Source organism: Labrus mixtus, chromosome 10 (assembly GCF_963584025.1).
Source record: "Labrus mixtus chromosome 10, fLabMix1.1, whole genome shotgun sequence".
Classification (NCBI taxonomy): Eukaryota; Metazoa; Chordata; class Actinopteri; order Labriformes; family Labridae; genus Labrus; species Labrus mixtus.
Genome location: NC_083621.1, coordinates 28,858,206 through 28,872,210, shown reverse-complemented (window position 1 = coordinate 28,872,210; position 14,005 = coordinate 28,858,206). Strand labels below are relative to the sequence as shown.

General features: G+C 43.7%; 1 protein-coding gene across 1 annotated transcript in view; it reads right to left on the bottom strand.

Moving 5' to 3' along the window:
- Positions 1 to 2,407: 2,407 nt before the first annotated feature.
- The window catches only part of gfra3 (GDNF family receptor alpha 3), a 45,510-nt gene continuing 33,912 nt past the window's right edge, over positions 2,408 to 14,005 (bottom strand). Inside the window, exons 7-8 of the mRNA XM_061049064.1 lie at positions 12,574 to 12,710; positions 2,408 to 3,001 (exon numbers count right to left, since the gene is read on the bottom strand). Coding sequence (XP_060905047.1) covers positions 2,786 to 3,001; positions 12,574 to 12,710 — 353 coding nt within the window. The 3' untranslated portion in view covers positions 2,408 to 2,785. The remainder of the gene's footprint in view (positions 3,002 to 12,573; positions 12,711 to 14,005) is intronic.

Sequence of the window (14,005 nt, the reverse complement as noted above, 5' to 3'; positions counted from 1 at the left end):
TGTGCTCCAGGGTCCTTTCTGTTCTCGCTATAGCACACTATTTCTATCACTGCCTGATACCCCCCCCCCCTCCCTGAATCACACACACACACACACACACACACACACACTGCTCCCCCCTCAGGAGCCTGTCAGATGATAAAGAGATGTTGTCAGAGACTGATTATCAGCCAGGCAACTAAAAACAAGTAAAACATCAAACGCACAAAGACCACACAGGGACTCGGCCTTATTTTTCCCCCCTAATTTCTCCTCCATAAATCTCTCACACTCTCTCTCTGACTTCCTTCTCCGACTCTTTTCCATTTTGTCTCTGTGTCGCTGTCAGAACAAGCGTGTGTTTGTGTGTTCTGTTTTTTTTGCCTGCTGGGGAGCCATTTGATTTGTTCTGCCGTTTTAGAGCTCATATTGTTTCTGGTGTGTTGTTTTTATTATGACGCCTTTATTCATATCGGTTGCCTGTGGCGGCGCAGGTCCCGGTCCCTGAGTCACCGGGGAGCGAGATAGGGACGGGGATAAAGCAATAAAGCAAGAAAGAGCTGCATCGGCTCGACGCACAACGTGTGTGTGTGTGTGTGCTAATGTATTTGAGTGTGCAGTTTGTGTGTAGTTTGTGTGTGTGTGCTGACGTGGGCGGGAAACGATGAAGTGCAAGTTTAAATTAAAACAAAAAGCGTCACTCAATTTTCTCAGCAATACACACACACACACACACACACACACACACACACACACACACACACACACACACACGACACACTTGGCACCTGATGTTCATTAAACAATGAGAGACGAGTGTGTCATTTGTCATTCAGCATGGCGGCCGGGAGAAGACGATCGCTCTATCCGTCAGTGTGATTAAAGTTTGTCGCATGTGTCGTATATCAGTGCACTCCACACCTTCAGTCATCGGATGATCCACGGACAGGTGAGCCTCCACCAGTGGGACAAAAACCATCCTTCATCAATAAGTTAAACAAAGAAAACAACACAACAAGGTCTGACTGCAGCCGGAGTCTGTACGCGGAGGTGTTCACATCCAAACACAGAGTTCATCACATCTTTAATCCATCGTGTTTGGTCTGCTTTGTTCTCTAAAACATGCAATAAAATCAACATTTCATTTGGGTTTTATCTACTTCTTGCTCTTAAAACAGAAACAAAATGTAGCTGTCTTCAGCCACATGTGAAACAATGTCAGCTGGTTAGCAAAGTTTCCACTTTATTATTGTGTGTTATTTGTTGTTTTGACTGCTAAAGAGTGGCCATAAGTAACAGTCTGCCTTAAATCCATGTTTCTCTTTATCCTCGTGAGCTTTGTTGGCATGCTAAACATTCACTCACTTTGTTGCAAGCAAAGCCGACAAAGTGCACAATCAGCACATTTTGGTCCTTTTTTTTTAAATCTTAGTATTGGATCTGAAAGGCTTAAGGTCAGGTTGATGTAGTTAAGCTGGTGTTCTGAAACATGACCCCCAACAAATAATAATAATGTAATAATATATGAAGTTTGTCTGTTGTGTACGTTTTCATTTTGGGTGAAACCAAACTAATCTAAGAAACGGTGCTTTGAAGAGGTCGACGTTTGAGCTTTTTCATTGTCAATATTTTAGTGCAGTTACAATCATTTCACAATTGATGAAAAAAACCAAAATAGTATTAAATTGACGTTAAACTCAAATACACAATTTTAGGCCCTTTATTGGACACAATTCATCAACACACACGCCCCCAACAATCTGGGGAGGTGTGGCCAGAGTCGAGTCTAGTACCGACCAATTCTTTGTCCAAATAATCCTCTAAGTGTGTGGTGTCAATAACATTATTTTAGTCCTCCTGATCGAGTTGGAGCCTCCAGAATCATAAAGATCAAACATGTTTGATCTTTAGAATTCTGGATCAGGTTTGACTCCTACAGAATACAAACAAGAGCCAATGAGAGCGAGCGCAGACGGGGAAGCGCCACAGAGCGGATGTTGGGTAATTTAACAGCTCGCAATAATGTCAGCGAAAAAAAATAAACACGACTGAGCCCCGAGCCAAGTGGAATATCGAGTGGCAACAACAAGAGTCTCTTTATAACGTCTCAAACCACACGAGTTTCTGTGAGATCTCGTCTTTGTGAAATCAAACAGAAGGGGTGTGGTCTGACGGTGTGGTCGAATCGTCTAGTGTGTCCTTATGTCTCCCATGTTTTAAAAATCTGTTAAGATGTGAAAATCGTCTCGTGTGTAGTCAGACTGAGCTGCTTATATCGCTTGTTTAACACTTTTGCAAACTTATAGCTCATAAATTATCTCAACAAGGTAACATTTGCTATGGTAACGTGACCGGTGAGCTTACTTTCTGTAGAATATGTCGGGGATGCAACATATCCTAAAAGTCAATACTCTCTCTTGCTAACTTAATCCTGCTAACTTGAATGTGCAGAATCAGAAGCTGAATCTATGACACGAGTGGAAGTATGATGCTCATTGGTTGTTGGGCAGCATGTGAACACCTCCACCTTGACCTGGTCTTTTGTGCTCCCAGGACCTTTAGACACCACTTCAGCTGCAGCCAGACCACCATGAACAAAGTGCCTTTTGCAAAGGAGGAAAGGAAAGGAAGCAAGGACAAGAAGTGAGGAATCGACGGGGTGCTACTGACTAAATGTGAAGTCCTTTTCTTCACTTTGTCTCCTTTCATAGCCGTCAGTCCAGGATCTCTGGCAGGTCCATTGTTTGTGGATGTATGCATGTATCTGTGTGTCTGTGTATGTGTGTCTCCTCTTCATGCTCCGTTTTTAACCCCAGCTGAGGGAGGCGGTCAGGAGCAGGAGGAGCAGTAGGACGGGTGCAGGAGGACCGGTGGGGAGCGACGCGGCGCCCCCCGTACCGGAGGAGCCCAGGTTGGAGACGGTGGCCCTCTCTGAGTACAGCGGGATGACATCAAACTGACCACCTTCATCGCCTTCCTCCTCCGTCTGCGTCAGCTCCTCCTCTTCCTCACTCTCCACCACCTGACAGGGATGAGACGCTGTGAGTAAAAACTGACAGGATGTCTGAGCTCAGATATTATCACTTCTAACACCTGATACTGAATTTAAGAGTTCATATTCGTTGTTTTAAGTCCTTTTACCAGGAGAATCAAGATCAAGTCTTAAAGGTCCCATATTCTTCTTTTTCTGGTTTTATATGCCCTTTAGTGTGTTTTCCATGTATCCTGTGCATGTTTAGGCACATCTATGTGCAAAAATTCAAAGTCCTTCTCCTACGTCCTCCTGTTAGCTGTAGCATTAGCTGCATGTAACGCTCGGTTCTAGCCCCCCTTGATAAAAATTTGTCAGTCCGACGTCATTGTCAGTGTGAGATCACTGATCTAAGCCCATTGGCTCGTTGTGGCAAGTCCAGCAGCTCATGTTGAAATTTCCGAGACGCGTGCTGAGCAACTGACCAATAACGACAGAGCGGATCGGCAGACCAATCAGAGCAGACTTGGCCCACGTGGGGTCTAACAGTGGGGGCTCAACAGAGTGTAGCTGACAGACTCAGAGCGTAGAGGGAGCAAGGAGGAGCAGTTCATGAAAACAGACACTTTTTTATAACTTTAGCTATTGTGAACGTACAAAAGTACATAGATTAAATATACAAACCCCAAAAAGGGCATAATATGGGCTCTTTAAGTAAAAGCATATAACCCTTACCCCCCCCCCCCCATCTCCACTTACCAAATCTACTTTCACTGCATTCAAAATATCAAAGATATGTTACATTTCTCTGTTTATATTTCTTTAAAACAGAGAAGAGAGAAGCAGCATAATAAATCTTCTTAGCTGAATTCTTGAAGGACTCAAACAGAAGATGTTTGTCCAAGTCACAGTTTAAGGTTCCAGCTAAACAAAATGTGCACAAGATGTAAAGAAGCAACAAGCAGCCTACATAAACAAGCGGAGGAAGTGCAGTCCTGTCCACGTGAACACAGAGCTGAGAACAACAAACTCAGAGGGAGTTTGACTTCACTATTTGTTGAAATGATGCATATTATACCGTTGATCTTTCCGCTGTAAAAAGACTGAATGCTCATGCTAATGTGGTTTTCATTTGAGCTCTTTAAAGGAAGAATGTTCAACTTTTTGATCCAGTAGATGTCGCCCTTGAGCATCAGCATGAAACCAAAACAAACTGCTGTTTACCGACACCTCCTCCATACTGAAGCCTCCGCTCTCCTCCAGAGACACACCTCCAACCCCTCTCCACTCAGGTTCAAACGAAGGAGTTATGAATTAGAACGCACCATGATTAAGCACCATTAAGTGCAAGTGGTGGACAAATTTTCTTTTGCTCGAGCTGCAATCACCTGTGTTTACTCACCACTCACCACTATTTGTTTACTCACATTTCTTTCCACATTTGTTTATGGTTGAAATGACATGTTCATGGTAAATGGACTTGACCTTGTGTATTTCTTTTCTAGTCTTCTGACTACTCAAAGGTCTTTTACACCGCAGGTCACACCTACACATTCACACACTGATGACAGAGGTTGGAAGTGACAAACAGAAGTAACTCATCTATTCATAGTGAGTCCAAGACAAATTTCCTCAAGGGGACTATAAAGTGTATCGTATCATACTCATTCACATGCCGCCGCTGAAGCAGTGGGAGCAACTTGGGGTTAAGTGTCTTGCCCAAGGACACATCAGACATGTGGCTACAGGAGCTGGGGATCGAACCCTCAACCTTCCGGTTAGGAGACGACCGACTCTACCAACTGAGCCACGTTTGTTTTAATCATTGATGAAGACTTTGATGAAGAGAAGTCTTTATTTAAAACTTTCAAGCTGTTGATGAAAATGACTGAGTGTCGTTTTATTGGAGTTGAGTGTTGAGGACGCCCAGCTGTTTATCCTCAATGATCTGAACAAACATCTGGAGGAGCCCCAAGCTGCTGCCGGGTTATAGTTTGCAGATTGTTCTTGGACTGATAATAATACACCGCTCCATCATTTCATTGAAATACTGCCTCAGACAGCAGCTCCTGTCTGGATATTTACATTTTTGTACTTTTATTTTGTACTCTTCATCATCTCGTCTGACAGCTGGAGAAGCTTTAAACCGTCGTCTGTTTCTCCTTCAGGGCGCAGAAACTCATCACTCTGGGATTTTTCTTAATTTATTGTAACGTAATGCGACAATCATCTTGTGCATCATGGTGGAATAGATTCTGATAAGTCCTGACCGACGGAGAGAGCACCTCCTGTCTTAAGTTGAAACTTTTCTCCATCGTGCACAGTTTGGTCTCATCAGTCTCATGACCTTTCTTTTGTTTTATCACATTAGTGAGTCAACAGAGGACAGGGATAACTTAAAGACCACAATGAACAATCTCTGAAAATCATTAAAAATATATTAGTTCTTGTTATGACCAGCACATGTGTAGGAAACGTCCACACTTGAGGTATTTAATCTCATTTATTATACAGTTTGTAGTTATTATGGGCAGATGCTGTAATAACAGTCCATCTAATTGGCTACAGTATTGAACTGTCATATGTTGTAACCCTGCTTCCCCCATTTTTATTGTTTACTTACTTTACATCTTGGTTTATGAATCCAGGAGTTGAGATAAAGCTGGGGGTTACACATTGATTCACGTCTTCTACGATAAGTCACTGTGGAAGCAACTCCCAAACCCCCGGATAACCGAGCTTCAATTTGACCCTAAATGTGACAAATAGACTTGAAACGAGAGATTGAGACTCACAAGGGACTAAATCAACTGAGAAGTAGGACCATTTTCTCTTACAACTTCCACCAGATATGTGTGCATTGTGTGTCCGCTCCAGTCCGTTACCGCTCCGTGCAAACCTCGTCCGTCAACAGCAGGAGTGCCGAGACAAAGGAAATCCCGCTGTGATTTTACAGATTCACTCGTGACAGCACGAGATAATTCGATGTTTGTGGTATAGGACAGAATAAAACCAATTAAAAAACATCTACAAACAAATAGAAGGTAATTCTTCTGAAAATAACCTGGATGTTTTAATGTTGTTTCAGTGTCTGACTTCCCCTCCCACTCTGACTTTTCTGTGGTAAAGTGATGCGGTGGGCTCCGGCATCCGGTAAAAATAGAAACCTTGAATATCTGCTGCGGACTGACAGAGCTGAGACGCAGCGGAGCCAGTGGAAGTACACACCTATGTGTCAATAAAGTAACGGAGCGGAGACAGACCGAAGACGTATCTGGTGGAATTTAGGCTTTACACTTCCATACAACTAGTGGAGTCGCCCCCTGTTGGCCACACAAGAATGCGGGGTAAGGGTATTTCTTCATGAGTGTAATTTGAAACCATGGGGTTACATCGACTTTCTTTAAACTCTATAACCTGAATGAGCCCTTTGAATTGTTTGAAAAATTGACTAAGGAGGTTTCAGATGCAATTCATATCTTTCATTCGTCTTTACCAAGCAGCAACCTCCGGTGTTAAAAATGAAGCCAGTGGGGAAGTGCAAAATGCTGCAGTTTGTCGAGTGTCTGCTTGAGTCTGGCTCCAGGAACACATGGACTTGGGCCTTTGAGTTATTTACTGAGATCACAAAGAGGCCTAAAAGGACTCTTTATCCCAGAATCCCCTGCGGTACTTCACACCTACGTGTGATATAAAGGGGGGACCGGAACCTGAGGGAGACCCCACAGGAAGGCGGCCAGGTGACAAAACTCTGAGACTCCCCTCGTTCTACCTCTTTCCACGCGCTGACTTGAAGTGCTAGGAGACACAAGCTCACCTCCTGTTTCCTGCAACAATCTTCCTTGGTTTAAGTTTTGGCGTGCAGGTAATCCGCGGCCGGCAGTGTTCCAAATTCCGAGCTCGGATTGTCCAGTGAACGCATCTCAGTTTCTCGGAGAGCGTTAGGCTATAACAGATTATCAGAAATATAACGGTCTTATTCCGTCCTGCAACGAAAGGACATCAACGGACATCTTTCCCCTCGACGGAGAACCAACGAAGCCGCTCTTGCCGTAAGGGACCCTCGCCGCCATAAGACGCCTCTACACCAGGACAGACAGAAGATCTGTTTTATCGCCGGACTCCTTTTTCCTTCACCGATCGCAGGCAAAGCGATTCACAAGTGAGGCTTAATTAGGTCTGGGCAGAATTAGCTTTAGAGAGTGTTTTTAACAATTGATTGATTGAAGCAGAAACTGTAATTTTTATCTTTGTTGGACCGCTGCGTCCTGAGTTTTACCTGTTTAAAACTCTTGTTGTTGTTTCGGACCGCTGCGTCCTGTATGTGTTCAGCGTAACAGCGTTATAACCGGGTATTACTCTTCTGATCAGAAAGGCCAGTGTAAGCCGTATTAACTTGAATTCGGCCATTGGTTTGTTTCTGTGAATGAAGGGAATTACTAGTTGTGGTGCGGGATTCGGACTGTGATCCGGCCTCTTCAGGCACGCATTTCTCTCCTCCTCTACGCTCCTCTTCTATCCTCTTTTCTTCCCCTTTGACTAACACACACACACACACACACACACACACACACACACACACAGATCTGTACACTCGCGGCCATCCAGACGCCTCCGAGACACAGATCGTGTAGGGCTGAACTCGGTCTCTTTTAGACATTAAGGCCACATTAGGTCTTTGTTAGGTGTGTGCCATCGGAAGGGCAACCACGTGGGACGAAGCAATCTCCCCCTTTTCTTCTTCCCCCGCCTCTCTCTCTCTCACACACACACACACACACACACACACACACACACACACACACACACCCCCCTTCCACAAGCCTTGCTTGGTAATGTTTGTTGCTTAGATTAGTTTATAATAGTTATTTGTTTGATTAAGTTCATTGATTTTGGATTGATGTTGCTTTGTTTAAATAAATTCTGTTATAATTTAAGAGAGCAGTTGTTTGTGATTACTGGTGTATTTGCATTGTGATATAAGCTGGGTGCGAAGGCTTTGTGTACGGATTCACACCTTCAATTTATTAAATATAGTTATTAATTATTAATAATATTAGTAATTAAATAACTAATCTGAGACTGATTTGAGTGATATTTTGGTTATATTTCCCTGAGTACAGGGTGGTGCCCCAAAACGAGATTAAACATAGTTTGATGATATTTTATTTATATTATTAATAATTAGAAATAATTATTAAAGAATATAACCAAAGTTGACTTGATACAACCCCAACAGCTGTGATTAGCTCATGTCTCGATCGACACACACTGTACGGGGGGGTGAATGTTTTGATGACTCATCAGTTTTGATTTGATGAAGGATAAGAGTTATTCACAATAAGGCGTGTAGCTGACCTGATTGACAGGCAGGCGCGGTGTAACGGTTTGTCAGGAGGTTTAAAACTCAGCTCCAGCTCTCAGCCTGTCGTTTATTATGGCGTGTTTTCATTTTGCAAACTCAACTCCTGAACTCTTGATTGCTAAAAAAAAGCCATTCAAAATGATGTTGTGTTTTGTGTTCTCTGATTAGTTTTGAGTAAAATTTTCAGCAACAGAAATAGATGTATCTACAGTTGATGAAGTAAACAGTCTGTTGGTTGAAATCTCGTCTCTCTCTCTCAGTTTTTATTGCACTCCTTGAGGAGACGCAACATTTCAAACAAAGAGCGGTAATCTGTGTTTCTAAGTGTGACACTTTTTTTCTTTTCCTCTGCCTGAGCCGATCCTCAGCTTTTTGAAGTGAAACCTTTCAAATTCTGGAAAAATCACTTTAGAGAAACAAGGCAAAGCTCCTCGGAGAGACAAGACAAGAGGCTGAGTGACGGACGGAGGAGGAGGAGGTGGAGGAGGAGGAGGAGGAGGTGTGGAGCAGGTACTGATGGGGGGGGGGGAGGGGGGTTCAATAAGGAGGGAATGAAGTGAGAGCAGAAACATTGAGTGTGAAGCAGGAGAAAAGAAAGAATGGAGGAAGTGAGGAGAGGACGGAAGGAAGGAAACATAGGAAGAGGGGGATTTGGGGAAGGAAGAGATTGAGGGGGGAGACATATGGGCATGAATAAATTCATACTAATGAAGCCTGACTGATGCACCGCTTCCAACCAACACCTCGTCTAATCCGCTCGCCGGCAGAGAGAGAGTCGGCCGAGGAGGAGCGAGAGAGAGAGCTGGAATCCCCTCTTGTCTGGCGGCTGCGATTATCTCTGGCAGTGAGGCATGCTGGGAGCCGGGGAGCCACAGCCACGGCAGATTGCGGTCCGGCCAAGGTTACAGTAGCCAGGACCAGGATTGGATTGGACCACGTTTAACGGTCAGTGTTGGACAAGGACAGCCAGGAGCTGAACATATGTGCGTCTGTTAGTGTCTGCACATTACTGAGCTGGCAGACAAACCCATGATCCAACAGGATGGAGATACAACACTGCAGGGCCAGAATGGTCCGTATGAGGCCTGAAGGGCTGTGAGAGACAAGGTGACCGTACGTACGTCAGGACGGCCAAAACATTTCTATGACTGCAGTGAAGTCTGAATCCCCACACCACCCACCTGCTTAGCATCAAATGACTAATAGGGAGGGCACCTAACGTGACCTCTCGTTCAGACAAACTTCCAAAAAACTCCTGAAAAAGTTTTTAGGGTGAGCTGCATGTGTGAACGCAAACAGACAAACTTTTCACTCTGACTTTACCGGGAGTTTCTCCTGCCAGCTTCCTGGTCTTTTTCTCCTGAAAGTCTGAGTGAGCTGATGTGAGAACACAGCAGCATATAATCAGGACCCCCCCCCCCCCCCCCCCCGCCTGACAGGGATACTCTCCCATAGTGAGGTGCATGTGTGAACAGCCAGATCAGGAGGATTTCAGGGGCAGTCCTCCTCAAATTTTCCAGAATAGTTCGGGCGTGCATCAAAGTGCAGCTTATGTGAGGTCAGAGTTAAACACATTCTCTTTTTACACAGGGCCTTTTCCAGGATATTTGTATTTTTCTTGTGTGTTGTGAAAGAATTAAATTCACATGTAAAAACTTTCCGATATAAACAGGAGAAACTCCAACCTTAAGACCAAAGTCTGTCTCTGGGTTCGGAGACATTACCAGCTGATTTTAGTTCTTAAAATGTTTTTTTCAACTGATCGGACCACAGTGGATCCATTGGTTTCAGTCTGGGTCAGCTTTTGTTGACGGTCTGGAGAATACATTTTTGTTGTGTTGAACATTTTTACCTCCTGGATGGAACAAAAAGTGGTAGAAAATGGCAGACTGAATTTCTGTAGTCACTTAGAAACAAAGTGACTCTTCCCAGTTTGTTTTCTATATTTACCATTGACTAACATGGACATGATTTCAGTGACCCATTGGTGTCAGAAGAGGTGTAGAAGCTCATCGATGGATATTAACTTTGGCTAAGAGGTGGAGATAATGCGGGCCAAATTAATCCTGATTACTGATAACAACACAAATCAGACAAATTAGCCCCACCCCTTATTATGCTAATATCTTGCCATTGATTTCATCAAAGGTTATGGTGAATGGACTTGAGCTTGTGTATTTTACACAGCAGGTCACACCTACACATTCACACACTGATGGTAGTGATCGCTATGTAGTGAGACCATCAGAAGTAACTCATCACATTCATACACTGCCGACGAAGCAGCGGGAGCTACTTGGGGTTAAGTGTGTTGCCCAAGGACACATTTGACATGTTGCTGCAGGGGCTGGGGATCAAACCCTCGACTTTCAGGTTGAGAGACGAGAACTCTACCAACTGAGCCACAGCTGTTATAAAAGTTATAGAAACATTCTGCATCTGATGGGGTTTTCTTGGCTTTTGCTTTTGGACTCTCGAAGAACTGAAGTTTTTTGCACTTCCACATCGGCTTCGTTTGTAAACAACGCAGGTTGTTGCTTCGTCTGAACTCAGCTGTTCTAAACAGGAAATGCACTTTGATTGTAAGGTTTTGAGACGACAGATCTTGGACTGGGAGGTTGTACGAACACAAGCCCTCCTGTCAGTTCTGCAGATCTCAAACAGTATCTAAGAAATCTCCTCCGTCATGTGGACTCCTGCAGTCCTGGAACAGCTCCTGGAGGATCTCACAAACTCTGTGGAATCTTTTGAAGACTTGCCAAAGTGCTTTGATAACTCCGGCCCCCCAGCTGCTCCTTTAATCTCTTCATCAAACGCTGACTCACTTTTGTGTTCTACACTGACGGGAGGCTCAAACTGCTGCTGAAGACCACCATCAGTGAAAACTAATTCCATCAAACTTCTAAACTTTGAGGAGAAACGTTTCAGTGTTTCAAATGATTCCAATAGAAGGTCAAGTCTTCCTGTTTGCCTTCATGGATGTGGACTTCCTGCAGCTGCTTCACTACATCAGTCTCCAAGGAGGGTTTTTCTGAAATTATTACTATATATTAACTCAGTCATTGTGAATGGTGCAGTACTTCCATCCATCCATTATGGATGTCCTGTTTGGGGTCACGGGGGGAAAACTACAGATGCCATTGTTCAAAAGAAAGGGCTGGTCAGCAGCCAATCACAGCCCTGACATACAGAGACACTCACACCTACGGGTAATCTAGAGCCAACAACAAGCCTTAAGGCCCCGACACACCAAGGAGATCGTGGGCCGTCGCTCCTAGTTGGACACTAGATGAGTGATCGTTGAGTGTTAGTTTGCTCCGTCGCTATCTGTCAGCCCCCCTCAGCCTTTTTTCAACTGATTCAACATGTTGAATCGTCGTCGGTCGTCGCGGTTGATGAGAGGAATCTCTGTGATTGGCTGTTCAGCTAAGCGAGTCACTGCACGGGAAGAAAAATGAAAGTGATGAAAGAAACTAAACGACGACAGTCAAGAGGCCTCCGCCTCTTCAGTTCTTGTTCCACTAATAAAAGACGAAGGGCTGACAACGCCCAAAAATGCACAGGTAGAACATCCACACAGAGAGGTCCTGTCTGATGCAGGAACCTTGTTGCTGTGCGCTGACATCGCTAACCATTGCACCACTGTGCAGTCCTATTGCACTACTTATGATAAATATTTCAAAGTTTTCAAATCATAAGTAACTCTATTTTTAAATACTTGTTTAGATGCAGTTTACCTAGATGCAGTTGAAACTTGAAACTTACAACTTTAGAGGTAATTTATATTTTCTGTCTGGTAAAACACTCACAGAGCTGAAATTAGAGAAAAAACATGCAACGATTCATACATTCATGCAGCATATGTAAAATATGCCCTAAATATATTTTTGAGTAACGACTTGAAAAAAAAAGGGTGAAGTCAAACTCCCTCTGGGTTTGTTGTTCTCAGATCTGTGTTCAGACGGTGTGTACACATTTGCAATAAAAAATAAACAAATAAAAAGACATCTCCATCTTCTGGTGACACAATTCCAAAAGAAGGTGAATTTTAAGTTTTCAGCTTTTAAAAAAACAGGAAAGATAATTAAAAAAGAAACCGATAAAGAAAAAAGACCCCAACAATGGAGATGAAAGCACAATAAATAAAGAACAGCGTGTGTGACAGCGACAAGATGAGCTCAAAGCAAAGATAATGGAAAAGGCCCGCAGACCAAAGTCTGAAAGGTAATTGAAAGTGTGAACGCTGCGGCGTACTCACAATGTTGTTGTGTTCAGGCAGGTGGTTGTTGCTCAGCAGCTCGTCCTCCTGAACCAGCGGGGAGGGTCTGGGAGCCGGAGGGGGGGTGATGTCTGCAGGCAGGGAGCCGGGGCTTCCCATCCAACTGATAGAGTTACCTGCAAGGAGACACAGCCCCATCACTGCCTCTGTGTGAGTGTGTGTGAGTGTGTGTGTGTGTGTGTGTGTGTGTGTGTGTGAGTGTGTGTGTGAGTGTGTGTGTGTGTGTGTGTGTGTGTGTGTGTGCGTGTGTGCGCTGCGGCGCTGCACCTCAGTGGGCGTGAACCTACATATCTATGTGGCAGCTTTATTGTTTGAGCTGTCGGCAGGTTGATAAATCACCCAGTTTTATGGGAAGTGCATTGACGCATCGATCGTGGCTTTAGTGTTTGGACATACAGGCTCAGTGTGTATCGACGGGCTTATTGACAGCTGCTGTGATTGAGTGACAGCTGCAGGGCTCTACCCTCTGGCTCCTCTGCTCACATCTCAGGAGCCCTGCAGAATCCCAACGCTGCAGATCCGGACTGTGGGCCTGTTCTGCATGCTGAGGCTGAGGCGTAAAGCTGACACATGAAGAGGCAGAGTTCAGTTCATGCTGAGAGCGCCGCTGCAGGAGATCGACCACCCGGACGGATTCAGGAGACATCGAGATGAAGACGCTTTTCTCATTTATTCCGTTTGAATTGTTCCTCAGAGAGTCTTTCATGTTGACTCCGTTTTCTTGATTCTGCTTCTTACATGCATAAAGTAAAACCCGGGTTTTTAAGAGCAGTATAATTTTTGGTCCTTCAAATGAGACTAATCAATTCCAACCTTTTCCCAAAAGTGTCACATTTCAAGGACTTGAGAGTAAGGTTCAGTACTATTTGATACCACGTGTTTTAAACCGATACAATCTCAGTCATTTTAATAATATCAGAAAGAAACAAAAATTAAAAATACATCACTTTCATAAGACAAAGAAGAGGAATGAAGTAAATCCTGCACACTGTCTAATCTTTACAAAAACATTGACAACATCTCTGCCAATTTGATGTGCAATTGAGTCAATGTGCAGGAGTATGGTTGCTTTTTTTGATAGTTGAAAACAATAAATCAACATTTGTCCTTTCTGGGTTCAGAAATATTTTTTTGCAGAAGGTGACTTATTTCGCAGTAATGTAAATATTTTTAAATTGTTGAATTGTTTTGAAAGTATTTGTTTTTCATGAAACATTTTTGCATCTAATGAAATGTTTTTTTGCAATCATGAAAAATTACAGCAATTGACCTTTAGACTCTACTTATTTCTCTGATCCTGATAAAAGTTTTTTGTCAACTGCAAATGTGTTTCATCCGGTTTCATTGTTGAAAAAACAACAACAACAAACCACCTGATAAAAAATGTTCTTCATAGATCTCCCTGAGGTAA